The 27,898-nt window shown below is 48.4% G+C and overlaps 3 protein-coding genes across 6 annotated transcripts; 1 reads left to right on the top strand and 2 right to left on the bottom strand.

Moving 5' to 3' along the window:
• Positions 1-73: 73 nt before the first annotated feature.
• On the bottom strand, positions 74-5,646 carry LOC131104391 (photoreceptor outer segment membrane glycoprotein 2-like). Of its 3 annotated transcripts, none has more exons than XM_058051635.1 (5): positions 4,508-5,646; positions 3,674-3,774; positions 1,990-3,603; positions 1,046-1,292; positions 74-611 (listed from the first exon to the last, which is right to left on the bottom strand). In XM_058051635.1, the coding sequence occupies exons 3-5, from the start codon at positions 2,568-2,570 to the stop codon at positions 396-398; spliced, it is 1,044 nt and encodes a 347-aa protein (XP_057907618.1). In that variant the 5' UTR covers positions 2,571-3,603; positions 3,674-3,774; positions 4,508-5,646; the 3' UTR covers positions 74-395. The 3 variants fall into 3 exon arrangements, with proteins under 3 accessions (XP_057907618.1, XP_057907708.1, XP_057907530.1); XM_058051725.1 differs by lacking the exon at positions 4,508-5,646 and adding an exon at positions 3,882-4,433 and having other exon boundaries at positions 74-578; XM_058051547.1 differs by lacking the exon at positions 4,508-5,646 and adding an exon at positions 3,882-4,431.
• cdc42bpb (CDC42 binding protein kinase beta (DMPK-like)) lies at positions 1,001-25,205 on the top strand. 2 transcript variants are annotated; one of them, XM_058050869.1, is made up of 38 exons: positions 1,001-5,559; positions 6,006-6,097; positions 6,642-6,725; positions 6,848-6,943; positions 7,037-7,185; positions 9,316-9,409; positions 9,491-9,691; positions 10,081-10,329; positions 12,822-13,041; positions 13,127-13,234; positions 13,303-13,436; positions 13,518-13,760; positions 13,997-14,107; positions 14,201-14,445; positions 14,527-14,632; positions 14,718-14,842; positions 14,918-15,023; positions 15,133-15,281; positions 16,703-16,800; positions 16,951-17,030; positions 17,265-17,336; positions 17,404-17,475; positions 17,552-17,657; positions 17,732-17,868; positions 19,307-19,446; positions 19,515-19,596; positions 19,663-19,879; positions 20,092-20,154; positions 20,225-20,466; positions 20,543-20,897; positions 21,396-21,493; positions 21,575-21,659; positions 21,733-21,850; positions 21,933-22,050; positions 22,267-22,488; positions 22,838-22,946; positions 23,031-23,092; positions 23,160-25,205. In XM_058050869.1, the coding sequence occupies exons 1-38, from the start codon at positions 5,391-5,393 to the stop codon at positions 23,259-23,261; spliced, it is 5,259 nt and encodes a 1,752-aa protein (XP_057906852.1). In that variant the 5' UTR covers positions 1,001-5,390; the 3' UTR covers positions 23,262-25,205. The 2 variants fall into 2 exon arrangements, with proteins under 2 accessions (XP_057906852.1, XP_057906930.1); XM_058050947.1 differs by lacking the exon at positions 22,267-22,488 and having other exon boundaries at positions 1,004-5,559; positions 23,160-25,203.
• vipas39 (VPS33B interacting protein, apical-basolateral polarity regulator, spe-39 homolog) lies at positions 23,854-27,729 on the bottom strand. The gene is made up of 18 exons (XM_058051413.1): positions 27,388-27,729; positions 27,131-27,230; positions 26,913-27,053; positions 26,800-26,838; positions 25,981-26,045; positions 25,842-25,898; positions 25,676-25,768; positions 25,561-25,594; positions 25,395-25,497; positions 25,303-25,330; positions 25,158-25,231; positions 25,014-25,089; positions 24,794-24,928; positions 24,695-24,736; positions 24,445-24,621; positions 24,252-24,341; positions 24,079-24,183; positions 23,854-24,008 (listed from the first exon to the last, which is right to left on the bottom strand). Exons 1-18 carry the CDS (start codon positions 27,478-27,480, stop codon positions 23,988-23,990), a joined length of 1,473 nt encoding a protein of 490 aa, XP_057907396.1. The 5' UTR covers positions 27,481-27,729; the 3' UTR covers positions 23,854-23,987.
• Positions 27,730-27,898: the final 169 nt, after the last annotated feature.

The raw sequence follows: 27,898 nt of genomic DNA on the forward strand, positions 1-27,898 counted from the left end.
AATGCCACAAACGGCCGCTAGGGGGGAACACAAACAAACGTTTATTTCTGAGAGAAATGTGCTGACAAAAGAAGCAGATCATTCTCATGAACCTGAAATATGGATTTTTATTTGCAGAAAAAAACGTTTTTATATCAAAGTTACATTTAAAATGTGAATTTGACAGAAACAAGGCTCAAGATGATCTGTGTATTGTTGGGCCGTGTCGTGCGAGGCTAAGCTAAATAGATAAACACATAATCCCGGACATAAACATGCTTGTAGCCAATCCACACAGTGAGTGGTGTCGTTGTTAAAGTGGTCACAAGGCCGCTGGTGTTTCAGCCAGATGGCTGCTTCGTGGGACGTCCTCTTCGGTGTTCATCCTGGTCCAGCTGGCATCTGGACCTGCCAGTTCAGCCCTCCCCGGCCTCCGTGGACACGTTCAGGTTGGGGTCGTCGTCCACTTGGTAGCACTTCCCCAAGCTTTTGATGATCTTCACGTTTGATCGGGCTGTTTCTGCCAGGCTGTTCTCCAGAATCCAGCCAACCGACTCCAAGTCTGGATCCCCCAGAAGGAGAACATTCTCCATGGCCGTCTGCAGGAAACGGACCCCTGTCAGAACCAGTAGCTGGCAGGAGAAATCATAATGCACAGGAAGTGTGTTTAGTGCCCTCTCGTGGTCGTACCGAGGACAACCGTGTATAGAAAGTTATTGCGGGTGGGGGGCTTCCTGATTTACAACAATAACATACTTTTACCGGAGTTGCATTATTTTTATTGCTGTATCATACCTTCCAACATCCGGGCCTAATCTTACACGTCACTTCCTGTTTCCTGTTAGCACGTGAGTAGTGTAGGACTACATTCAGGTACTATTTTAGCTTGCCTGCTAAATCAAATGATTGTGTTGGTTGGAACACGGAAATGTTCTACCAGAAGACTAATCGGAGACCAAAATGGACCTAAGTTGCTTATTTTTTGTGTCTTCCAGGAAACGGGAAGGTGTACTAAGTATTTAAGATGAGATGTCGACCATCTTGAGGCCTGTGGTTGACACAGTACCTCAAACAACCAGATGAGCAGCACGCCCACGCCCATGGACTTCATGATGCCGGTGTAGTGGTCCAGCAGGGCCTGCCGGCAGCCCCCCTCCCACAGGTTCTGTTGCTGGCTCCGAGCGTCATAGTTGAAGTGGGCGGAGCTGTTGCTGACCTGGTGTTGGATGCACGGGCGGGGAGAAAAGGTACTGCAACAGCTGAATGGAACACCGTCAATCAAGTACTTCCCCTGCACGTTACTCCTTAGACGTCTGCAAGGGACGAGGAACAACTCTTAGATGGGGACCAAAAGGGGCCCAAGAGGACACAGAAGAACCAGCAAGCCATTGACCATTGAAGACAAAGAGGGACCAATGAGGACGAAGAGGGACCTGTGAGGATGAAGAGGGACCGGTGAGGACGAAGAGGGACCGGTGAGGACAAAGAGAGACCTGTGAGGACGAAGAGGGACCATTGAGGACAAAGAGGGACCATTGAGGACAAAGAGGGACCATTGAGGACAAAGAGGGACCATTGAGGACAAAGATGGACCATTGAGGACGAAGCTGGACCTGTGAGGACGAAGCTGGACCTGTGAGGACGAAGCTGGACCTGTGAGGACGAAGCTGGGCCTGTGAGGACGAAGCTGGGCCTGTGAGGACGAAGCTGGGCCTGTGAGGACGAAGCTGGGCCTGTGAGGACGAAGAGGGACCAGTGAGGACGAAGAGGGACCAGTGAGGACGAAGAGGGACCAGTGAGGACGAAGAGGGACCAGTGAGGACAAAGAGGGACCATGGAGGACAAAGAGGGACCATGGAGGACAAAGAGGGACCAGTGAGGACAAAGAGGGACCAGTGAGGACAAAGAGGGACCAGTGAGGACAAAGAGGGACCAGTGAGGACAAAGAGGGACCATGGAGGACAAAGAGGGACCATGGAGGACGAAAAGGGACCAGTGAGTGCTCCTTACTCCACCACGCTGCTGCTGCTCATATCCAGATATCGGTTACTGATCCACTGGACCCGGAACCAGTCCCGGTATCCCGTGTTTCCACAGCACTGGAACTGGATCTGCAGCAAGTCCAAGGTCTTCTTCAGGTAGCAGCGACCCGGCGTATCGGTGTCCTTGTAGTGGCGCATAGCGTGCCGCAGTCCCAGGAAGAGCGACTCCTGCAGCTGGCCGCCCACGCTGTAACACATCAGCGCCCCCACCAGGACGCAGAACGTGAAGAAGAAGGTGCAGACCACGTAGGGCATCATGACCAGCTTCCAGCGTAAGAACTTGTTTGGGTCAGCACAGTCCAGACAGATCTTCCCGCCCAGGAAGTTGATGCAGCAAGCGGCCAGGCCCGTGGCGATCAGCATATGTGGCACATGAAGGACCCCCCGGTCTGACATCACTTCCTGCCATTTCTCGATCTCCACTTTCAGGAACAAACCCACCCAAAAGAGGGCGGCGCCGGTCACCACCGAGACCCAGTTTAGAATGCAGAGGATCTCAGCGAGCTTCTCTCTCTCTGCCTTGCTAAAAGTCACTTTGCAGACCGCCATGATGTTGTGGATCACATGTGCAGGGTCACCAGCGGCCCCACATGCCGCGTGCGCTCCTCGCGGCCATCTTGGTTCTCTGCTAGGGAACCTTGCAACTCAGCGAACAAGAACATCAGTTGAAAGGTCGAGGACTCAATCGGGAAGGTAGGACGGTCCTTGGTAGATTGCCTGCTCCAATCAGATTCCACTTTAGTGTCCTTAGCTCCGCCCAGTCGATCATGGTTGACTCAACTTTAAACACAAAACTCACGGAGAGAGCGTCATACATCAACGACTGTCATACTGTTCTTGAATGACTTGTCATGTATGACGAGAACATCATACGTGGAGCAAGCGTCGTATGCCCTATGTGGCATGAGCCATCGTCATACATGAGGGAGTGTCATACGTGAACCATCGTCATGTGATGTGAGCCAACCTCATATGTGGATGAGCGTCATGCGTGATCCAGAGTCATACGTGATGCAACCGTCATACGTGAACGAACGTCATATGTGAACCAGCATCATACATGCGAGCGTCACGAGTGTAGCAAGCGTCACGTGTGAGTAAGCCTCATACGTGGAGTGACCGTCATACGTGCGCGAGCGTCATAAGTCAACGTCATGCATGATGGGCGTGGACGTCAGACATGAGCGGCCGTCATACGTGAAGTGAGCACATATGTCGGCGAGCAACCGTCATACGTGGAGTTAAGTGTCACATGTGACAATGTGATTGAGCTTCATATGTGGAGTGGACGTCATACGTGACATGAGCATCATACATGACGGGAGTGAGGGACACGTGGAGCGGACGTCTTATGTGAGGCGGGTGTCATAGCGAGCGTCATTTGCGGAGCGGGCATCGTACACGAGCGTCATCCACGGCGCGAGTGTCATACGTGCTCGTCCGCTGTCGAACAGGACATGGCGGACGTGAAAGGTCAAAGTTCAGTCCATCGATAGAGGCGAAAGAGGCGACGCTCGCTCCTCAGATAAGAAGCTTAGCGGGTATTTCAAGGTGACGTTTCGTCACGCAGGCAGGATGTGACCTTGGGGACGGAAGGTGAAAGTTAGCCAACTGAATTCCAAACAATCAGAAGACATTTTCCAAAGCATCACCTTCAAACATCTTCATCGAAGATTTGATTTGAGTTCATTGACTTCTTCAGCTAGAAGATCTGTCCCTGAAGAGACGTGCGAGGACATCGCTTGAACGGCCACTAAAACACAAACAGACGTCACGTCATTGCAACCCGAAAAGCCGAGTGAGGATGAAAACATGAAGGTCACGGTGATGGAGAGCCGCTCTAACACACAAAAGCTTTACCGTCCAGCAGCGGGTCATTAGTTGTTCTCGGCGGGACCAGGGAAGCAAGTACTGAATCTGAGTAGACGCTGAGCGGCCGTCATGTGCTCCTAATCTCCTTACAGCTAATCAGCCTCATAAGAAGCTAGCAAATCTCCAGGCTCCACCTGGGTGCCCCATGGCCACGCCCTCCAATGCCGCACTGACCCAGTAGAGTCCAGACCCATCCAGGAAGTTAGTTAGGTCAGAATCCTGGCAAAGAACAGGATTTGTGGGTCGATAATTAATTTGCAAGTCACTTCCTGTTGTTGCGTGAGGCGTTTCCTCCTGACAAACGTTTTTTTTTTTGTTAGTGGTGGTCCCTGAGTTTTAGTTTGCCTTCTGTTCTGCGACAATGCATGTAGTTCCGCCATCTTGCCACTAGATGTCAGACAATAACAAAAAAGAGGCCCTGTCACTCTTGGCTGAGTCCTGGTAAATGATGGAAATGGAATTGGTCCATTATTGATTTTTTATATCCATTATCTTATATATTAATTATTCTTCCTCTTCCAACTCCTTTGAACTTCATAATCTTATTTTGTTCTGACATCCGGTACAATGAAGAAATGAATAAGTCGTGTCTGTCGGCCTTTGTGAATTGTTACCATTTGCTGTTATCCGTTGACACCGTCGTCTGTTGTCACCGTCGTGACGACTCACGCGTCGGTTCTCGTCTCCTCCTGGCTCCTGTGGGCCCGTGATGTGACGTCACGTATCCCTGCGTTTCCGGCAGGGAAGGTTGGGCTGTCCCTCTCGGTTTTATCAAGTGACAACAACCTAAAGGGGTCAACATCCGGGAGCATTTGCTTCTGTATGCACACTAAAACATAGATATGTATTTTGGCAAATTGCAGATGAGGTTAATAGTTGTAATATGGTTATGTAATGTTGTATGATGTCAACCATTGAAAGAAATGACGCAAATTCCCCATTAAACTTCACCGAGGACTTCACTGAGGACCAGCGTCTAACGTCTTTTGCTGTGAAAGTCCCCCGTACCGGAAGTGGTTTGAACTGTCGTCATCTTGTCCTGGAAGAGCCGAGTCGACCTGGATTCAGCCATATTCCTGCTGATCAGCCACACCGGTGGCCCGCCTGGAAAGCGCCAAAAAACCCGAACAGAAACCCTCCAGCACGCCCTCCCACGGCGTCCTAGGGGGGGCCGCCGACTGAGTGACTCGGTCCGGGTGGAGCCGGGCGAGGTCCCGAGCTTTTAGGCCGTCGGCCAACATGGGGCAGCGGCGGCTAACGTGAGGAGACATCGCGGTAGAGGAAAGTCCAGATTTGCGGTGGGATTAAAGCACACTCGGACGCGGGCCTGTCGGTTGAACGGATCGACGCATAACGGACTGACGGTAACCCGCGGAGAACCTCCACGACGACGCCGCACCATCGGGAATGTTGTCGCGGAGCTAACGAGAAGGCGGCTATTGGAGCTTAGCAGCAAACGAGCCTAAAAGGAGGCTAACGGGCGGCCACTGCGCGAGGATGTCTGCCCAGGTCCGACTGAAGCGGCTGGAGGAGTCGCTGCTGGAGCGGAAGGTGGAGGGATGTCTGAGCGTGGAGACCCTGCTGGACCTTCTCATCTGCGTGCACAGCGAGTGCTCCAACTCGCCCCTCAAGAGGGAGAAGCACGTCAGCGACTTCCTGGCGTGGGGTAAGATCCACCAGCATCGAAAAAAACACCCCGTGGAATCCTAGACCATAGTGAAGCCCCTTAGCTCCGGGACCATTCTGGCTAGTTTTGGAGATGTTTGGGGCCTCCTGGAACCCTGCTGGAGGTTGACAGTTTTGAAACGGGGGTCCTTTACAGCTGGGCGTGGCTTAGTTAGACGTTTTGGGGTATTTCAGAGGATTGCAATGATTGGATATATGATTCTTTCAAGTGTATGAAACAATTATTATTATTATTACACTGATTATTTGGAGGTCTGACCACAGAAGACAAACTCATTGATCATCAAATAACTTTGATGTGTGTGTTAGACTGATTTGTAATAACTATCAATAAGTGTATGTTTGTGAGGGAAGGTGTGAGTTTTTTGATAAAGTGTATCATATTGATGTTTAATAATTGATCAATAAGTGTGTGTGTGTGCGCAGTGAAACCCTTCACGTCCGCCGTCAAAGACATGAGACTGCACAGAGACGACTTTGAGATGTTGAAGGTGATCGGGCGAGGAGCTTTTGGCGAGGTAAAACTGTTTGAGACTGTGTGTGTGTGTGTGTGCGCGCGCTTCCTTTTCAACAGGAAGAGTTTCCAGTGCATTTCCTGTTTGCCGCTCAGAGCTTCCTGGCTTCTTCCCCTGAGGCTTCTGACAATCACATCCATGTTTTGCTTGTTGACGACAATGTAAAAAAAAAAGAAAATATGGAGACTAGTCTGCAGTGGGTTAGTTTTGCTCAGTGACCAGACAACTTTATTGCTATAGTCAATCAGCACAAGGCCATTGGAGTGTGTGTGTGTGTGTGTGTGTACTTTCTGAACATACCATTGGGAGGGTGCGTCTCAGCCACACCTTCCTACCGCCTCAGGACATGGACAACTCTCACAGGACTCTCTTAGCGAGAGGGCACGCACACGCACGACTGAGAGTGTGATGCATCATGGGTAATTTGGATGTTATTATACCAAATTGTCTGACGCAACTTACATGTGATTATTTTTTTTCACGTGGCATCTGCAATCACGCCTGCACGTCATGTCTTCATCATGACACCTCCTTTGCCGTCTCTCAGGTTGCCGTGGTGAAGATGAAGCACACGGAGAGAGTTTACGCCATGAAGATTCTCAACAAGTGGGAGATGTTAAAGCGAGCAGAGGTAAACCCGTGTGCTTTACTGGGATCGTGTTGGCGTACGCTCTTCACGGTTTGATGCTGCTCTAAAAGTGACTCTTCTGGTCTCAAGCGTCTGCTGGATGTGTTGATGACTTGTGTGTGCAGACGGCGTGTTTCCGTGAGGAACGAGACGTGTTGGTGAAAGGAGACAGCCAGTGGATCACGACGCTGCACTTTGCGTTCCAGGACGACAACTACCTTGTTAGTATCGGCCGTCGTGCTGCCTTCACATTCTTGGTGTGTCCAAATCGACCTGTCATGTGACCATACGGTGGCATACGCCCTCTTCTGCAGTACCTTGTGATGGATTATTATGTGGGTGGAGATTTGTTGACACTGCTCAGCAAGTTTGAGGATCGCCTGCCAGAAGACATGGCCAAGTTCTACGTGGCTGAGATGGTGCTCGCCATCCACTCCATCCACCAGCAGCACTACATCCACAGGTAACATGTGACCATGAATACGTGCATATGTCACTTCCTGTTCCCATTCAATATTGATATCTGGCCATCCATCCATCCATCCATCCATCCATCCATCCATCCATCCATTTTCCTCCGCTGGCCATCAGTCCATCCATCCATCCATTTTCCTCCGCTTCTCCGGGTCGCGAAGGCAGCAGTCTCAGTAGGGAAGCCCAGACTTCCCGGTCCCCGGCCACCTCCTCCGGGAGGACACCAAGACGTTCCCAGGCCAGCTGTGAGACATAGTCCCTCCAGCGTGTCCTAGGTCTGTCCCGGGGCCTTTTCCCAGCTGGGCATGCCCTGAACACCAGGGAGGCCCGGACGCCTCCCTGGTGAGGTGTATCTCTGGCCAATAATATTATATATTATTAGGACAGTATTATGTTATATATTAGAATAATACATAATTTTATATATATATATATATATATATATATATATATATATATATATATATATATTTATATTAGATTAGAATAATATTATATATTATTATATTAGATAATATTAGTAATATCTGGCCGATATTAGCAAAAACCTGGTTTCCTGTGGTGGCACAGAACCGGGCAAGTTTAATACAACCACCCTCGGTATGCATTGGAAGCGTCATCACGCGGAAAAATTCCCACACGACAAAAAGTAATTAGCTATAACTTCATCGTGGGTAAAACATTCTGTTTGAATAATATCACTCGATCTAAGTCCTTTCTAACATTCCACATAACAAAATAGGTCTTGTATGTATGACTCGTGCTGATATCGTTATTGGCTGATATTCTGGGCTGCAGTATCGATATTGTATCACTTTTTTCCTCATCCCTATTTCTTACTTTTGCCGTCAAAGTGCAGACGCTTGCTACTTTCTTTGACTCCATAGTGGCTGATTTTGAATAATAGCAGCAGAGACTTGTGGTGTAGCTCTGTTAATGAGCAAGGCACTACAGCAGGGGTCACAAACTCAATTTACCTGGGGGCCACTGGGGCTAGGGTCTGGGCAAGGCTGGGCCGCATCAGGTTTTCCCAAAAAAAACAAAAAAACACATTTATTAAAAACTGAAAAATATGCAAACTTTTTCAGTGCTTTGGTTCCAATTTTCTACAATAAAAGCTCTGATAAAACATTCCACTGTTCTCAAATATCTTCATTTTTATTTTTCTGCACAAAATAAGATGAAAAATAAATAAACAAATCAAGAATAAAGAAATCAGTCAGTAATAAATACATATAATAATAAATTACATAATAAACAAATAATAATAATAATAAAACGGCAAATAATAAAAACTTAAGAAACCACATATAGTTGGTGGGTAGACAAATTATTTTTTTCAGATTAAAATGAACAAAGCATTATTAGAGCCCTGTAGACATGACAAAACACGACTATAGTCACATTTATACTCTTTTTATTTACAACATATTGCGCAACTGCAGGGTCTTGAGACACATGCTAACTCGCAAACTAGAGAGCTAGCGACCTAAACGGTAGCCTTCAAGTTATTTCCTTTAAACGTAAATAGCCAAAAACTTACCACTTCCACACAGATAGGGAGGATAACTATTAACAGTTATTTAACCTTTAACATGAACATTAATCAAACGTAATCATTTTTTCTGGGTACATGATACCATACAGCATCCATATCAAACTTGCGCGGGCCGCACTAACATTAAACTTTCATATCAAGGCGGGGGCCTCAAACTAGTGTCCTGCGGGCCGCGTGTTTGAGATCCCTGCACTACAGAGTCAGCCACTGATGATGTCATACATGGGGCGAAGGAGCTGGGGGAGTACGACTTTGGGTTTGATGTCCAAGCTAGCAGTAAAAGGTGGACATTTTGGGATAAAACACAGTTGGACATGTCAATTTTTCGCCGCAAACTAAAAAATATGCTAACCGGGCCGTACACTAACCAAGGTTCTACTGTATTCACACTGCTTATTATTCACACACATCCAAAGACACGCTAGTTTGCGGCTAGTTCTTGTCTTTTCTGCATGACCACGTGTGCACGTGTCATGGTACTTTTTACAGAGCCGGAATGCCAGAGGGCATTTTCTTCAAACATTCCAACTTGAAGCTTCACAAAAGGTTCTTTTGTTCCAGAGACATTAAACCTGACAACGTCCTGCTGGACGTCAATGGCCACATTCGACTCGCCGACTTTGGATCTTGCCTGCGTATGATGGAGGACGGCACGGTAACTCACACACACACCCAAAGTGTCCCGTGTGATGGAGATGTGAACTTAAAAGCTTATCCTTGTTGTCTGACTCTGCAGGTGCAGTCTTCTGTTGCCGTGGGCACGCCAGACTATATTTCTCCAGAGATCCTGCAGGCCATGGAGGACGGGATGGGCCGCTATGGTCCGGAGTGTGACTGGTGGTCCCTGGGCGTGTGCGTGTACGAGATGCTCTATGGAGAGACGCCCTTCTACGCCGAGTCTCTGGTGGAAACCTATGGCAAGATAATGAACCATGAGGTCCGAAGAGCACGAGATCTTTCTTTTGACCTTATTAGGTTCCGAATGTTTAAATCCAAGTCCATTGACACAGATGTGGAGGCATGATTCAGACCAGATTTTTCATGTCTCATCCTCTGGTGCCATTTCGGGGTCGTCACTTTGTCCCCAGGCTCTCGTTCTACTTCCTCTTTTCTAAATCTGAACTGGCCTCCCTCAGTGGACGCCCCTGTCCTCCATTTCAGTCTGATTTATACTTTTACTGGTGCAGAGCAATGCAGGTGTTATGAACTATTTGTGGGGGGGAAAGTTGAAAAAGGAAGTGTATGATCATAGCACAGATCATAGTCGTGATCGAAATGGCGTGACGTTGTAAAAGCACTCAGCGTGCCCTCCGTTCCCTCCTGCAGGATCGTTTTCAGTTTCCCTCCAATGTGAGCGATGTGTCCGATTCGGCAAAGGATCTCGTCCAAAGGCTCCTGTGCTCCAGCGAGCATCGGCTCGGCTTGAACGGGATCGACGACTTCAAGAGCCACCCTTTCTTCAGCGGCATCGACTGGGACAATATCCGCTCCGCTGAAGCGCCCTACATTCCGGATGTGTCGTCTCCCACAGACACGTCCAACTTTGATGTGGACGATGACGTCCTGAAGAACCCGGTGAGGATGACTCCTTGGTCTCATCATTATCATATTATCATATTGTATGATTTAATTGAAATATTAATTCATTCATTTTCTACCGCTTATCCTCACGAGTGTTGTGGGGGGTGCTGGAGCCTATCCCAGCTTTCTTCGGGCGAGACGCGGGGTACACCCTGGACTGGTGGCCAGCCAATCACAGGGCACATATAGACAAACAACCATTCACACTCACATTCATAATTATTAGAGCCCTGTAGCCATGACATAACACCCCTATGGTCACATTAACACTTTTATTACCCAATATTCATTCATTCGTTCATTTTCTACCGCTTATCCTCACGAGTGTCGAGGGGGGTGCTGGAGGCTATCCCAGCTGTCTTCGGGCGAGAGGCGGGGTACACCCTGGACAGGTGGCCAGCCAATCACAGGGCACATATAGACAAACAACCATTCACACTCACATTCATACCTATGGACAATTTGGAGTGGCCAATTAACCTAGCATGTTTTTGGAATGTGGGAGGAAACCGGAGTACCCGGAGAAAACCCACGCATGCACGGGGAGAACATGCAAACTCCACACAGAGATGGCCGAGGGTGGGATTGAACTCCAGTCTCCTAGCTGTGAGGTCTACGTGCTAACTTCTTGACCGCCGTGCAGCCCCTTTTAATTGAAATATTCAACACAAATATTTGGTTAATAGTAATTCTGTATATATATATGCGTACTATATGTTCGATGTTTTATATCAGGCTCCGGAACCTTCTTGGCAAGGAGAGCATGAAAGACCATTTTTTGAAAGTCTTTCCATGAGCGCCATGTTGTATTTTTTAAAGACTGAATCCAAATAATATTATTATACTGACACCCTCCGCTCAATACGAACCATTCCAAAACCTTTTATCATGACTTCATTATCGTGCTGGCGGGAAATGGAATTCCTCCTCGTGTGAAGGTGTTGATCCCAAATGAAATCACCAAGGAGACGTGGCCTCAAACATCCCAACAAGTTTAGTCTTGAATCGCATCAACTTCAACTTCAACTTCATATTCGTCTCGAGGAGACGGAGGTGTGGTTGAGCCAGCAGTTCTAGAAGCTAAATGGCCCCCCCCCCCCCCCCCCCCCCCCCCCCCCCGAAATCCAAGCTGCTCCTCATCAGATATATCCCTTCTAGGGCCGTAGCATCCCCCTCCAGCTTCAACACCAGGGTGTCAAGTAATGGAGGACCACAATGGTTGTGCAGCAAACTTTGGGTGGATGACTGTAACGCGTTCCACACTTCGTTCCACACTTCGTTCCACACTTCGTTCCACACTTCGTTCCACACTTCGTTCCACACTTCGTTCCACACTTCGTTCCACACTTCGTTCCACACTTCGTTCCACACTTCGTTCCACACTTCGTTCCACACTTCGTTCCACACTTCGTTCCACACTTCGTTCCACACTTCGTTCCACACTTCGTTCCACACTTCGTTCCACACTTTGTCTCAGTTGTGAAACTTTCTGGTGGCCTCGGGTCATCCTGGATAGGATTGTGATGCCAAAAGAAACATGAAAACATTCCTGTTTTCAGTATTTCTCTTGATATATTAGTCGATATTATCGTCACTTTTGCCTTTTGGAGATTGATACACGACTGAGTCAAATGTATTATTATTATTGTTGTTGTTATTGTTACTATAATAATAATAATAATTATTATCATTATTATTAAAAATAATATAATAATTATTATTAGAATAATAAATTATAAATAATTAAATATTATTAATTATTGTTTATTATTAATAATAATTATAATTGATTGATACACGAATGAGTCAATTATATTATTATTATTATTGTTATTGTTACTATAATAATAATAATTATTATTATTATAAAAAATTATAAATAATGAAATACTATTAATTGTTATTATAGTTTATTGTTAATAATAATAATTAAAAATAATAATAATTATTAAACATAATATAATAATTATTAGAATAATAAATTATAAATAAATATTACTTGTTATTATTGTTTATTATTAATAATAATTAATATATTTAATAATAAATATAATTATTGATTGACACACAAATGAGTCAACTGTATTATTATTATTGTTATTGTTAATATAATAATAATAATAAAAAAAAATAATTATAATAAATAATTAAATACTATTAATTGTTATTATAGTTTACTCTTAATAATAATTAATATAATTAATAATAATAATAATTATAAATATTATTATTATTATTACCCCCTGTTAGCAGTCCTCCAAGGAACATGGATTTCTCTGTAATGTCCCAGCAACACGTCCATCAGTAGGGTCAAACCAACCATTCCCACGGCGGTCTAATCCCAGTTCACGTTTCCTATGAGTGGGTGGGTTGGTGAATTCTGCTTCACGATGCTAGCAACGTTTGAATCCTTGTGCGCTCTTTGTCGCTCCGTGTTAACCAATGTTCCAACAAAGTGACGTTTGTTCTCGCTTGGTCTTCAACAGGACATCAGTCCGCCAGTGTCTCACACTGGTTTCACTGGGCAGCACCTCCCATTTGTGGGCTTCACGTACACCACTGACAGCTGCTTCTCGGACCGTGCCTCTGTCCGCCGAGCAGAACTCTGCAGGGAAGAGGGAGGCGGCGGGCAGGAGGTGGAGGCCTTTGAAAGGAGGATCCGCAGTCTGGAGCAGGAGAAGCAGGAACTCAACCGCAAATTGCAAGGTGAGGGCTTGACTTGTGTTCCCAATGTCGCCGTGCACCGCTTGGTACTCCGCACCTCTGACCTTTTGTACGTGCGTACCCGTAGAGTCCACTCAGGCCCTGCAGGCGCCGCATCGGGGAGGGACGCTCAGTCGAGACAAAGAAATCAAGAAGCTGAATGAGGAAATCGAGCGTCTAAAGAAGAAGCTGGCAGGTCAGAAACGGACACATTTCTTCTTGGAAGACCAGCGCTTTGATTCACCCCCTGTTTTGCTCTCCAAGACTCCGATAGGCTGGAGCATCAGCTGGAGGAGGCGGTCACTCTGAGACAAGACTACGAGAGCTCTGCCTCTAAAGTGAAGAGCCTGGAAAGACAGGTGAAGACCCTCAAACAAGAGAAGGATGACGTCCACAAGGTTAGATGCTCCTGATGGACTCGACCTCATGGTTCCTCCTCTTTGTCGTTTTCTAACCTTTCTTCTTTCCCTGCTGAGCAGCAGCTCTTGGAGTCTCTGGAGCGTCTGAGGAGCCAGTCCAAAGAACTTAAGGAGGCTCATTCTCAGAGGAGGTTGGCCCTGCAGGAGTTCTCCGAGCTGTCGGAGAGGATGGCCGAGCTGCGCTCCTCAAAGCAGCGTCTGTCACGTCAGCTTCGAGACAAAGAGGAGGAGCTGGATGGCATCCTCCAGAAGATGGAAGTCATGAGGCAGGAGATCCGCAAGACGGAGAAGAATCGCAAGGAGGTGATAGGAGTTGTTCCTTGATTGCTGAAGTTGCTCCTTTTCACCACTAGAGGTGACAAAACACCTTCAGCCAGGGTGGTGTCCCCCCGTGGTCCACGTTATGGTTGCCCCCATGTTGCCTTTTTTTCCATTCACTCGCTCCACAAATCTTTAGAAACACTGACCAATTCCCTCCTGACCTTGTGTTGTAACAGGAAGTTCATAGACCGCCAAAGTAAAAGTTTTTTTTTTTTCAGCTGGAGGCTCAGTTGAATGAGGTGACGGCGGAGGCATCCAAGGAGAGGAAGCTGAAGGAGCACAGCGAGGTTTACACCAAACAGCTGGAGACTGAGCTGGAGAGTTTGAAGGTGAGACGTCACGGCAGAGCTTTTTCCCACATGGGACCGACGTCTTGACGATGTTGGACATCTATCCTGGTCTTACACGGGCGCCGGTCTCAGTCTCAACAGGGACGAGGAGCAGCGGCAGGAGGGGCGGAGTCCCAGCAGGAGCTGTCTCGGTTGAAGGCGGAGCTCGACAAAAAGGTTCTGTTCTACGAAGAGGAGTTGTTGAGGAGAGAGTCTGCACATTCTTCTGAGCTGAAGAACCTGCGTAAAGACCTCCACGAGTCGGAATGTTTGCAGCTGGCCACCAACAAGGAGCTGCAGCAGATCAGGGACAGGTTGGACAAGGACAAGCGGGACAGGTGAGTCTTGGCCAGGGAAGTTCTGGAGTGGGTCACGGGTCACGGTCTTGGCTCAATTTTGAGCTTTTGGCCTCCTTGCAGACAAGCGGAGATGGACGAAGCCATTGCTGTCCTGAAGGAGAAACACGAGCGAGAGAAAAACCTCCAGATGGAAGAAAACCGCAAACTGATGACCGAGACAGACAAGGTGACTCGCTGATCACATCTGCTTTCGATGAGGTGGAGCTGCTGCGTGTCCATCAACGCTTTCTCCCCGCTTTGTCCTCCATCAGTTGTGTTCCTTCGTGGACAAGCTGACTGCTCAGAATCGTCAGTTGGAGGATGAACTTCAGGATCTGTCTTCCAAGAAGGAGAGTGTTGCTCACTGGGAGGCTCAGATCGCTGAGATCATTCAGTGGTGAGCTGCATGTTGCTGCCATTTGAATGACCACCAGAGGCCGCTGTTGTCACGTACTGTGTGCTGTTTGTTCAGGGTGAGTGATGAGAAGGATGCTCGCGGTTACCTTCAGGCTTTGGCCACCAAGATGACAGAAGAGTTGGAGACTCTACGCAGCTCCAACCTGGGGACCAGACCTCTGGTAACAGCCCCCCCACCCCCACCCCACCGAAACTATCAAAAGATTTGCATGTGCTTTGGAAGATGAAGATGTTTTTGTACGGCGTGCTGACTCATTTCCCACAAACCAGGACCCCCTGTGGAAGGTGCGTCGCAGTCAAAAGTTGGACATGTCTGCCCGCCTGGAGCTGCAGTCGGCTCTGGATGCCGAGATCCGAGCCAAACAACTGGTTCAGGAAGAACTACGCAAGGTCAAAGCTTCCAACATGGCACTGGAAAGGTCAGAAGTAACACATAAATATAATAACATAAATATATTTATACATACTGTATATAGCCATAATGTATATGCAGTTGACCCTCACCATATCTCATTTGGAATTACAAGGGGACCTATTAAGCTTTTTCCACTTTTCTGACCTATAAATATAGTTAGAATGTTGTATTCCGGTGTTGAACCATGCCAAAGTTTCAGATAATGAGGTTTGCGCGTCTGGAAGTGAGCCCTGGAAGAAGTTTGGGATGGCTCCGAACGCTCAGTTTCAGAGAGTTATTTCTAACTCTGGCTCCCTGTGACATCACAGGGAGCTGGACTTTCTTATATGAGAGTCCACAACTCAATGCAAAGGGCGGAAAATGGGCGTGATAGATCCCCTTCAATAAATCATTGCTGTTTGGTGGTTGACAATGGCCTATTAGTCAGAAAGAATGTCATTATACTAGTACTAGTACGCTAGTACTATGTTGGTGTAGTGTTAGTACACTAGTACTATGTTGGTGTAGTGTTAGTACACTAGTACTATGTTGGTGTAGTGTTAGTACACTAATCCAGTGTGTATACAGTGTCAGTGTAGTGTTAGTACACTAGTACTATGTTGGTATAGTGTTAGTACACTAATCCAGTGTGTATACCATGTCAGTGTAGTGTTAGTACACTAGTACTATGTTGGTATAGTGTTAGTGTAGTATTAGTACTATGTTGGTATAGTTTTAGTACACTAGTACTATGTTGGTATAGTGTTAGTGTAGTATTAGTACTATGTTGGCGTAGTGTTAGTACACTAGTACTATGTTGGCGTAGTGTTAGTACACTAGTACTATGTTGGCGTAGTGTTAGTACACTAGTACTATGTTGGCGCAGTGTTAGTACACTAGTACTATGTTGGTATAGTGTTAGTGTAGTATTAGTACTATGTTGGTGTAGTGTTAGTACACTAGTACTATGTTGGCGTAGTGTTAGTGTAGCATTAGTACTATGTTGGCGTAGTGTTAGTACACTAGTACTATGTTGGCGTAGTGTTAGTACACTAGTACTATGTTGGCGTAGTGTTAGTACACTAACTTAACATTTTCAAACCTAAAAATGGCTAAATGAAGTAAAATACAAATATACGACTCTCAGAAAATACATTCAATGACTGGTTGTGATATGTAGTATTCCACACTGGCCACTAGGTGGCAATAATGTTACGTTGACGAGACAATAGCCAGGCATAAACAATGAACAACAAGGAACTGTCCAAATGCTACTGTGTACATCTATATTATGTCATATTTTCTATTATTATGCCTGCTATATTTGGTGATATGTGTGTGACGGTGACATAGGGGTGTTATTGTATGTCTAGAGGACTCTAATAATGTTAAACGACACAAATATGTCTCCTCATCTGTCTTCTCACGCTTTACCCGTCTGTGCAGTAAGCTGAAGGAGTCGGATGAGAGGAGCAGAGAGATGGTGGAGCAGATGGAGAGTCTGAAGAAGGAAGTGGACGACACCCGCTCACGCTCAGACAAGGGTGAGGCCGCATGCCGACTCCTCCTACTTCCTGTATGACCCGGATGCAGCTACTCCCCACGAGCTGCAAGTAGCATGCATGCATGCATGAGCGTCTGCAATCACGATGTTGAGGCATCACACACTTTGACCTTGGATCTCCTGTCTGCAGCGCTGAACCTTCCAGACTTCCAAGACGCCATTTTTGAATACTTTAATACCTCTCCGTTGGCGCCTGACCTCACCTTCAGAGTAAGTCGCCTGTGTTTCACAGCAGCATTCCCACCATGATGATGTAACTCAGGTGTCGTTTGAGGTTCCTCCTGCATGCTCAGCATGTGTTCACCACCTTCTACCAGGAACCGGGAGGGGTTCCCGAGGAATAGCTAAATGTCAGCTGTTTCTATGTTGCTAACCGCTAACTCTGCCGTATGAAGAGCATGCAGGATTCTTTGTCTTCATTAATTCAACCTGTGCAACCTGCAGACTGCTGATATAGACTCCACCCCCCTGAAAACCGACACCACGCCCCCCTCGTCCTCCGCCTCCGAGAATGAGGTAAGTCTTTGCTCGTGAGTTTCAAAGAAGACCGTCTTACATTGAGACCTGTCCTGTTCGTCTTGAGGATTTGAAGGCGTTGTCGGTCTCAGCGAGCCCCTCCCTCACCTACCAAAGTTCATCTGTGACCCCACTAAAGGTAGCGTAGCCTGGCACCTTGTGTGCAAGGTTTGCAAATTCAATCCAACTATGAATACCTTGTTGTTCCTCTGCAGCCCAAAGCTCACCAGCTCAGCATTAAGACCTTCTCCAGTCCGACCCAGTGCACCCACTGCACCTCCCTCATGGTGGGGCTCATGCGGCAGGGATACGCCTGCGAAGGTAACGCTCCTCCACGCTCTTCCACAGGAAGCTCATCACGCACCCCGTAACCACCTTCTGTCTTCTCGCCCCAGTCTGCTCCTTCATCTGTCATGTGACCTGCAAAGACCACGCCCCGCTGGTTTGCCCAATCCCGGCTGAGCATGCCAAGAGGCCGCAAGGCGTCGACGTCTTAAGAGGCATCGGTACCGCCTACAAGGGCTACGTCAGGGTAGGAGGAGCCAATCCACCAAACTATTGTTGTACAGAGATACTACAAGTACTATGTTGGTATAGTGTTAGTACGCTAATCCAGTGTGTATACAGTGTCAGTGTAGTGTTAGTACTATGTCGGCATAGTGTTAGTACACTAGTACTATGTTGGTATAGTGTTAGTATGCTAATCCAGTGTGTATACAATGTCAGTGTAGTGTTAGTAATATGTCGACATAGTGTTAGTACACTAGTACTATGTCGGCATAGTGTTAGTACACTAGTACTATGCTGGAATAGTGTTAGTACACTAATGCAGTGTGTATACAATGTCAGTGTAGTGTTAGTACTATGTCGGCATAGTGCTAGTGCACTAGTACTATGTTGATATAGTGTTAGTACACTAGTACTATGTTGATATAGTGTTAGTACACTAGTACTATGTTGGTGTAGTGTTGGTACACTAGTACTATGTTGGTGTAGTGTTAGTACACTAGTACTATGTTGGTGTAGTGTTAGTACACTAGTACTATGTTGGTGTAGTGTTAGTACACTAGTACTATGTTAGTGTAGTGTTAGTACACTAGTACTATGTTAGTGTAGTGTTAGTACACTAGTACTATGTTGGCGTAGTGTTAGTACACTAGTACTATGTTGGCGTAGTGTTAGTACACTAGTACTATGTTGGCATAGTGTTAGTACACTAGTACTATGTTGGCATAGTGTTAGTACACTAGTACTATGTTGGCGTAGTGTTAGTACACTTGTACTATGTTGGCGTAGTGTTAGTACACTAGTATTATGTTGGTGTAGTGTTAGTACACTAATCCAGTGTGTTTACAGTGTCAGTGTAGTGTTAGTACTATGTTGGTGTAGTGTTAGTACACTAGTACTATGTTGGCATCATGTTAGTACACTAGTACTATGTTGGCATAGTGTTAGTACACTAGTACTATGTTGGCATAGTGTTAGTACACTAGTACTACGTTGGCATAGTGTTAGTACACTAGTACTACGTTGGCATAGTGTTAGTACACTAGTACTACGTTGGCATAGTGTTAGTACACTAGTACTATGTTGGCGTGGCGTTAGTACACTAGTACTATGTTGGCGTGGCGTTAGTACACTAGTACTATGTTGGCGTGGCGTTAGTACACTAGTACTATGTTGGTGTGGCGTTAGTACACTAGTACTATGTTGGTGTGGCGTTAGTACACTAGTACTATGTTGGTGTGGCGTTAGTACACTAGTACTATGTTGGTGTGGCGTTAGTACACTAGTACTATGTTGGTGTGGTGTTAGTACACTAGTACTATGTTGGTGTGGTGTTAGTACACTAGTACTATGTTGACATGGTGTTAGTACACTAGTACTATGTTGGTGTGGTGTTAGTACACTAGTACTATGTTGACATAGTGTTAGTACTGATGCAGTATTGATGGAGGGTTTGTGTTCAGATTCCCAAGCCCAGCGGCGTGAAGAAAGGTTGGCAGCGAGCGTTCGCCGTGGTGTCCGACTGCAAACTTTTCCTTTACGACGTTCCGGAGGGGAAGTCCACCCAGCCTGGGGTGGTGGCCAGTCTGGTGCTGGATCTCAGGTACCTCCCACACCTGGACTGGGTTGTTTGTCGGGGCCACTTCCTGATCAGGGAACGTTTGCTTGCAGGGATGAAGAGTTCTCCGTCAGCTCCGTCTTGGCGTCCGATGTCATCCACGCCACCAGGAAGGACATCCCTTGCATCTTCAGGGTACGAGGCCGCGCCGCCGCCATCCCACCTTGCACGCAAAGTTGACTCTTCTGGTGTCGCGTTCAGGTGACGTCATCGCAGCTCAGTTCCTTGCTGTGTTCCGTGTCTCTGCTGGTTCTGGCGGAGAGTGAGACGGAGAAGAGGAAGTGGGTGCGCATCCTGGAGGGCGTCCAGAGCATCCTCACCAAGAACTCGGTGAAGAATCAGCAGGTCCACATCCTGCATGAAGCCTACGACGCCTCGCTGCCCATCATCAAGAGCACGCTCTCTGCCGCTGTGCTGGGTTGGTAACAGCCGTCACTCAAACTCCTTGCTGGTCTTGGTCTGATTGTGGTGGCGTCTGCTTCCTGTCATGTGTGTGTCCCGTCATGTGGTACGTGTTTTACCCATCGGCGTGGTCCTTCCGTGTTCCCCGCCGTGCGGTGTCCTGCGATGGTGGTCTTTCCTGTCATGTGACCTTGTCTGGTCGTGATTGTCTTCTGTTTGTGCTTGCAGACCGGGAGCGGGTCGCCCTGGGAACCGAGGACGGGCTGTTTGTGGTGGAGGTGACCCGAGACGGTGAGTCCGCAGTGGAGTCGGGCATCGTGGGCGTGACGTCGGTTTCAACTGTCTTTGTCTTGTCTCGAAGTGATCGTGCGGGCGGCGGACAGCAAGAAGGTTTATCAGATCGATCTGATCCCGAAGGAGAAGATCTTTGCGCTGCTGTGTGGGCGAAACCGCTACGTCCACCTTCACCCTTGGGGGGTGCTGGAGGGCAGCGAGTCCACTTTTGACGTCAAGCTGACGGAAACCAAAGGATGCCAAGCTCTCACCACGGGGGTCCTGCGGCCCGGCGGCGCCGCGTGTCTGCTGGCTGCTGTGAAGCGGCAGGTCGGAACCTGAGCCGACAAGCTGAGTGGTCCGCCGCTTTTCTCCTTCCTGACTCCCGCGACTGCTCGTCTTGCAGGTTCTGTGCTTCGAGATCACTCGTGCCAAACCACATCACAAGAAGCTGTGGGAGGTGCAGGCCCCCGGCACGGTGCAGTGGCTGGGGATGGTTCGGGAGCGGCTCTGCGTGGGCTACCCTTCGGGCTTCGCGCTTCTCGCCCTTCAGGGCGAGTCGTCGCCCATCAGCCTGGTGAGCCCAGCCGATCCGTCGCTGGCGTTCTTGGCCCAGCAGCCCCTGGACGCCCTGCATGCATTGGAGGTGGGCTCCAGCGAGCTGCTGCTCTGCTTCAGCCAGCTTGGCGTCTTCGTGGACGGACAAGGACGCCGCTCGCGGACCCAAGAGCTTATGTGGCCCGCCACACCGCTTGCCTGCAGTACGTACTTGGGGGGGGGACACCAGAGGGCATAAGGGCCGGGGGGGACCATGGGAGGACCATCGGGGCCAGGGGGGGCCATAGGGAACAGGGGCACATGGGGGGGGCCAGGGGGACATAAGGGGCCGGGGAGGACATGGGAGGACCGGGGGATCCAGGGGGAGAACCGGGGGCCGGGGGAGTTCCAGGGGGGCCATAGGGGGGACCATGGGAGGTCTGGGTGGGCCAGGGGGACATGGGGGGACCAGGGGGGCATAAGGGGCCGGGGAGGCCATGGGAGGACTGGGGTATCCAGGGGGAGAACCAGGGGAGTTCAGGGGGGGCCATAGGGGCCAGTGTTGGACCATAGGGGCCAGTGTTGGACCATAGGGGCCAGGGGGCCAGAGGTGCCCCTTAGTTTGTATTTGATGTTAATAGGGTGGCCTGCCAGGTACCGATAACGTCTCTTTTCCGTCCAAGAGACGTAGATAACCATCCTTCTCATCTCTTGGACTGCAGGCTCCAACTCCTCCCACCTGACCGTGTACAGCGAGTACGGCGTGGACGTGTTTGATGTTCACACGGCCGAGTGGGTCCAGACCATCTCCTTACGCAAGGTACCCCATCAGTGCTCGTACAAGTTGGGAAGCTCAGACGTCCCGGCTGACACGCTGGCTCCTCTGGTTGTCCATCCTCAGATCAGACCCCTGAACGTTGAAGGGACCCTCAACCTGCTGACTTCAGAAGCTCCTCGCCTCATTTACTTCAGCAACGCGTCCTCAGGTAAAAGCACCCCAAGGCCTTCGTTTGCAGGCTCCTCTCTCAGGAACTCAACCCCCTTCTGTCCTCTCCTCAGAGGGAGACCTGACCATCCCAGAGACGTCGGACCACAGCAGGAAGTTAATGGTTCGAACTCGCAGCAAGAGGAAGTTTCTCTTCAAAGTTCCAGAGGAAGAGCGACTTCAGCAACGGAGGTGACGCTCCACGACTCCCAGGCTCGACTTGGGAGGCCACCGCTGACGCTGACCGGACAAAATGGCTTCTCATCTTCTGTAGGGAGATGCTGAGGGATCCTGAGTTGAGGTCCAAGATGATCTCGAACCCCACCAACTTCAACCACGTGGCTCACATGGGACCAGGAGATGGCATGCAAGTTCTCATGGACCTCCCCCTGGTAACCTCCTGTCTGCACGTTCTCCTTCCTGCATGTTCTCCGTCCCCCTGTTGCACGTTCTTCGTCCTCCTGTCTGCACGTTCTTCGTTCTCCTGCCCGCACGTTCTCCGTCCTCCTGTCCGCACGTTCTCCTTCCTGCATGTTCTCCTGCCTGACAGTTCTGTTCGTCAGACTGACTCCTCCTTTCTTCTCCTCCTATCCTTCCCTGGTTTTCAGGTTGGTGATGTGGGCCCCCCATCCCCGTCGCCCTCCCCATCATCCTCCACCTCCCGTCACACCCTCATCTCCTCCCCCTCCCACTTTGAACACATCTATCACATGACGTCATCGTCAGCTGGCGTCTTCTTGCTGAAAGACTCCGCCTTCTCCTCCTCCCAGCAAAGTCTCCTGCAGCCCTCCTCCTCCTCTTCCTCTCCCTCCATCTCCTCTCTGGGAAGGGTAGGCCTGCCTCCCCCAGCCAACACACACACACACACACACACAAATGCCCTCCCACCACCACAACCCCCCCTCCTCCCAGCATCCTCTGCTGCCTGCTGTGTGTCATTTGATGATGTCATCAGTTTTGGTTTCTTTTTGGTAATTGAAGAAACAGTAACAATAATAACCCTTTTAATCCGAAGTCTAAAATAAGGCGGGAACACAAAGACTGACAGATGATCAATCAACCAATCAAGTGGCGGCTACTCCTGGTTGCTAGGTTGTCATGTATGCTTTCCCTTTGTGTGTGTGTGTGTGTGTGTGTGTGTGTGTGTGTGTCTGTGTGTGTGTGTGTGTGCACACGCAGGGTGTGATGTCTTCCACTCAAGAGGATGCCGGCAAAGATAAGCCCCGCCCACTGTCCAGCATCTCTCGGCAGCAAAAGAGCAAGACGTACATGACCCGCACGGCGTCTGGTACGTCCTGCTACCCAGCATGCATCAGCACGCTTGACAGTCCCATCTTTTTTTTTTTTTTTTTTTTACAATTTTTTCTTGCAGATTTTGGGGGAGGAGCTTCGTCTCGCGGCGCTCATGAAGCGGACCAGGACTTGGACCGAGAGGTAACGCCGACACCATCTTTGTTTTGTTCGCATGGCGGGACGTTTACACTGATTGTTGTTTTTGCAGCCGGACTCTTACTCCACCCCATCCAACAGCTCCAACCCCAGCAGCCCCCCCAGCCCCAATTCCCCCCATCGCAGTCAGCTGACTCTGGACTCTGAGCCTTGACGCACGCACACACACACGCACACACACACAAGCACACGCGCAGCTGCAGGGGCGACATGGTTTCCAATTTTAATCCAATTTTATTGCGACGGCGTGACGAAAGCTTCCCGCTCTTATTTTGGTTTTAAGTTTGTCTTGTTGCTAGGAAACGCTGCTGACGGCTGCCTTGTTTAACCCCCCCGCTATGAAATCAGTTTTCTTCTTCATTCACATCATTTCCTGTTTGACTTTGGAGCAGCTGTTGCTAACTTCCTGCCGGGAAAAACAGACACTGTATTGAAGTTGCACATTGTTGTTGTAGGAAAAGAAAAAAAAAAGAATTGATTATGTATCAGTGATCATTATCCTTCCACTTGCCCTTAACCTTTGACCTTACTTGCCAGGGGGTCGGGGGGCACTTCTGAACACTACTGCTTAGATTCCCCCCCCTCCAAAATCACCAGTTAAAAATGTTTGTAATGACATGACAAGATAACACCACAAATAAAAGAATCTACTGATGAAATGTGCTTCCTTTGCGTCGGCGAGCAGGATGTGGCGAGCAGGGTGTGAGACGGAGGAGCCAATCAGAGCAGAGCATGCCATCAGGTCAAACATGAAAGACGCGATGGAGTTGTTGATCATGACTGAAGATGACGGGACATACTAGTATTTGTTAATGACAAACTTTTTTATTGTTTCCAACTAAAAATGCCTTCATTTTCGCCGCCCAGTCGCTGATGCTTGTCAGTTTTTCCAGCGGATTTGCTGCACGACAAAGAAAGGGTCGGATGTCACATGACGATGCGGCCGAACGACAATCCCTCTTCTTCCTCACCGGGTTGTTGAGCAGCTCGTCGATCTTCCTGTCCTCCACCGACCCCGCCTCCACCTTGCCTCGGTATCCCAGCAACAGCTGTCGGTCTTTCAAGTCCCGGGCCGTCTGATTGGCAGATGGAGGTCAATGCACATGCGCAGCGTGTTGGCTTTGCCCCGCCCCCATGCACTCACGTTGATGACGATGTCGTGACATTTGTGTTTCTGAGCCAGAGCGATCCTCACGTCGGCATCGTCCACCAGGCCCACGTAGTCCTGCAGCACCTGTCAATCAAGTGTACTTGGAAGGTCATCAGAAGCTGAAGAACCACTGAGGTGGACTCGGATTCTTCCAGATGTCTCTCTCTCTCGCTCGTTAGGAGCTCACCTGCGTGGGGGCGGAGTTTTTCTGCAGGATGTCAACAACTTTTTGGAAGCGGAGCGGAGATTTTTTCCTGGTGAAGCCGAGCCAGTTGCGGCTGGTGAAAAGTGCGTCCACGTCGGACCACGCCTTCAGCTTGGCCCGCGCCGCCAAGGCAGTCACCAAGAACTGCTTCTCCGAGATCTGGGATCACAGGGTGGCAGCTCCTCGCATCCCGAATCAACGCTCAACGTGCATCAAACTCATCCCTGCTCACCTTGAAGCTCTGCCGGATGTTGAGCGGACTGCTGAAGCTCCCCTGGAGAAGCAGAAGGACTTATCAAAGTGAGCAAAGTGGAAGTGAAAGTGGACTGACCTCCGGCTGAGTGTAGTGGTAGAAGCAGCAGTAGTACAAGGTGGTGACGAGCGGCATGTGGAGGATGGAAGCTCTCCTGGGGAACTTCTGGAAGATCTCCAGCTTCCCGCTTTTTTCAGCCTGACGGTCTGCTGCCTGGCAACCACAAAGAACCACCAACCAACCTGACTGGAGAACTTTTGGAAATTAAAAAAAAAATACAAAATGGTGCCTGCATCACCTCCATTATCATCTGCCTCTCCAGCAGTGACACCTGATCCTGAACCTGGACCTGGTCTTCGGGAGAAAACTGCAGACTGCAAACAAACGAGTCAACCAGCATGAGCGCCTTCACCGAGTCCAGCTTGCCAATCGCCTCCGTCACCTCAGGCAGCTCTTCAGGAAGTCCCGCCTCTTATTTTCATCTGTGATGCTCAAGTGGTCTTTGTACTGAAGCAGCTGTCGTCATGGAGACAACGAATCAAGCGTAGTACTTATTTTGTACTAGTAGTACTACTGTGTGATCCTACCGTCGCCTCCTCCATCCTCCCGAGAGCTCTGCCGAGGAAAAGAAAATCAACATCCACTGAAAATCTGGAGAGGAAAAGGAAGTGGGCGGCACCTGAACAGATCCAGTAGGAGCGTGTGCTCGCCGCTTTCCTTCAGGTAGAGGATGAAGTGTCTCAGGGCCGTCTGTCTGGACTCCAGCTCTCTGAACAGAACCTCTGACACCCTAAACCATTAACAGTGCACAACACACACACACTCACACACACACACACACTCACCTTTGCTCAGAGTTTTCTTCAGATGAATTAGAACCTGAAAACATTCCAGGTCAACAAACGAGGTGTCGGGAAAAAAAAAAAACAATCATTCAGAAGCGTCCAAATTGGTAATTACAGCAGTGATGACGTTTCCATCGTGGGCGGCGACGGCAAAGTCCAGCAGTTGCAATTTGTCGTGTAAACAACGGAACTTGTCCAGGTAGACCGTCTGAAACACAAATGGTAAGTACGCCGCACACACACACACACACACACACACACACACACACACACACACACACCTTTCCTTGCTGCATCCTGTGCACCGCCTCTTGAGGGGACCAATCACTGACCAGATCCTGACAACAAAAACATCATCATGACTCATCTGTGTGTGGGGACCAGACCCCCCCTGCACCTGCCCCGGTGACTCCGCGGTACCTGTGTCTCATGCTTGGGTCTTTGGACTTGGGGAGCCAGGATCCTGGCACACGAGTCGCTGAGCCCTGAAAGAACCAAAACATTTCATCCCGTCTTCCCGTTTTTTTCTCTCTCCATATTTAGAATACATTCACATGTCCAATGGGGGGGGGGGACGGACCATAGTGGAAAACCAAAGGATGCCACTTTGATGTCTCCTGAGTCCAGCAGATCCACTCAGGAGAATAAAGTGGATCCCAGCTTGTGAAAAAGACAGGAAAAAGATTTATTTAGTTTGCTTTTTGGGGGTTATTTTGTAAAATAGTTCAACTTTCTTCTAAAATAATCTTCTGAAAATTTATTTTTGTATTTCTAGGACTTTTTGTTTTGCTTCTCATATTTTTCCTTCAATATTTCCAGTCTGAGCTACTAAATAATGATTTGTTATATTATAACTTGTTTATATATATATATATAATCAACTTTTTTCACTTAATATTTTGACTTTATTCTCAAAATCATTTTGGGTTTATTTCTTTAATTTTAACTAGTTTTTCATGATTATGACTTTAAAAATTTGTATTCATTAACATTTTTCCCTCGTAATATTACATTATTTTCATAATATTTTTTCGACTTTATTCTTGTAAAATGACTCTAGCTTTTTCCATTCTTGCTGCTGTTTTTTTTTCCAATTAAATAAGTTTCAAATGTTCTGCGGGTTGCAAATGTCCCCACTTTGAACACCCCCGAATAAAAGGGACGACCGCAACGCCTCCACGTGGACATGGCATCTGTAAAGCCACTTAGGGGCGTGCTGCGTGGGAAGACGGGTCTCACCTGTGTCCGCATACGTAGCCACGTTCCCTCCTTTTATTCCTGCAGACCAAACAGACAAGGAGTCACATGACCTGATGCTGCTTCACCTGTCCCGCTTCCATTTCCTGTCTGACCTTTGAAGAGCGAGCTCAGAGAGTATCCAGAGTTGACCTTTCCGAGGCTCCGAGTGTCCACGTTGATCCTGGGGGGGAAGGCGGCCTCTCTGTCCGTCCTGTGACCGGACGCCGCCGTTTCTTGGACGGACCACGAGATGCCTGATGAAGAGACACAGGAGGGACGTCAGGGACCAGGCTGCATCCCGGGAGGCAGGACAACCAGGAAGAGATCTCACTTCCCACCGGCTCGCCGCTCCAGTTGACCTTTTCCACGTCGTCATCTTCGTCTTCGTCCAGCAGTCGGATGCTGTTGACCGCCTGTTTGGATTCCTTCAGCTGAAGCACAAAAAGGTCCAAAGAGTTCTTTTGAAAAGCAAACTGATTGGACCCACTACATCACGTGGTACAGCCTCCACACCCCCTCGGGCAGGTAAGACCATCGACATTAAACGCCCCAAATATCGACACCTTCGTCAAATATAAGCAAACCCACTTTGCCCAACTCGTCGTCTTCATCGTCGAAGGTGAAGGCTTTAAACTTGGAGCTGTTCCAGTAGTCTTCCTCATCAGCTCGGCTCTTCATCATCGTCCTGCTAAAAACAAGCTAGCCGATTAGCTCTTGGACACCCGATGTCACTAATTCATCAATTTGCTCGGACTGTCGCAAATATTTTACGTAATGCCTCCACTGCGCCACTAAGCGACTACTTTACAAACGCCATGTGTTTGTAAATAATAAAACTTTGCATTATCTAACACAAATCAGCGAAAGAGGAACTGCTTTTCCGCTTTGAAGAAGGCTGGTGACCGCGGTGACTGCTGGGAGATGTAGTGAATGAAGATAACCAGGGGTCACGTGAAAAATGACAAGCCAGTAGGAACAGTATATTTTCAAATAAGTGGCGGCAAGGAGATTCACGGCGTATCGTAAATAAACCTGTGGTTACCCTTTATTATTATCATATATCATTATTATATTATCATTATATTATTATTATTATGCA

The sequence above is a fragment of the Doryrhamphus excisus genome, chromosome 1, assembly GCF_030265055.1.
Source record: "Doryrhamphus excisus isolate RoL2022-K1 chromosome 1, RoL_Dexc_1.0, whole genome shotgun sequence".
In the NCBI taxonomy this organism is placed as follows: Eukaryota; Metazoa; Chordata; class Actinopteri; order Syngnathiformes; family Syngnathidae; genus Doryrhamphus; species Doryrhamphus excisus.

Excerpts from the sequence above, each read along its gene's own strand:
- cdc42bpb (XM_058050869.1), top strand. The coding sequence starts at position 5,391 with ATGTCTGCCCAGGTCCGACTGAAGCGGCTGGAGGAGTCGCTGCTGGAG. Across the intron at positions 13,235-13,302 it reads TCTAAAGAAGAAGCTGGCAG|ACTCCGATAGGCTGGAGCAT; the intron begins GTCAGAAACGGA and ends TTGCTCTCCAAG. Across the intron at positions 13,437-13,517 it reads AGAAGGATGACGTCCACAAG|CAGCTCTTGGAGTCTCTGGA; the intron begins GTTAGATGCTCC and ends CCTGCTGAGCAG.
- LOC131104391 (XM_058051635.1), bottom strand. The coding sequence starts at position 2,570 with ATGGCGGTCTGCAAAGTGACTTTTAGCAAGGCAGAGAGAGAGAAGCTC. Across the intron at positions 1,293-1,989 it reads AGCAGCAGCAGCGTGGTGGA|ACGTCTAAGGAGTAACGTGC; the intron begins GTAAGGAGCACT and ends CGTCCCTTGCAG. Across the intron at positions 612-1,045 it reads TGCTCATCTGGTTGTTTGAG|CTACTGGTTCTGACAGGGGT; the intron begins GTACTGTGTCAA and ends TTCTCCTGCCAG.
- vipas39 (XM_058051413.1), bottom strand. The coding sequence starts at position 27,480 with ATGATGAAGAGCCGAGCTGATGAGGAAGACTACTGGAACAGCTCCAAG. Across the intron at positions 25,899-25,980 it reads GACCCAAGCATGAGACACAG|GATCTGGTCAGTGATTGGTC; the intron begins GTACCGCGGAGT and ends TTTTGTTGTCAG. Across the intron at positions 25,090-25,157 it reads TTCCTGAAGAGCTGCCTGAG|TCTGCAGTTTTCTCCCGAAG; the intron begins GTGACGGAGGCG and ends GTTTGTTTGCAG.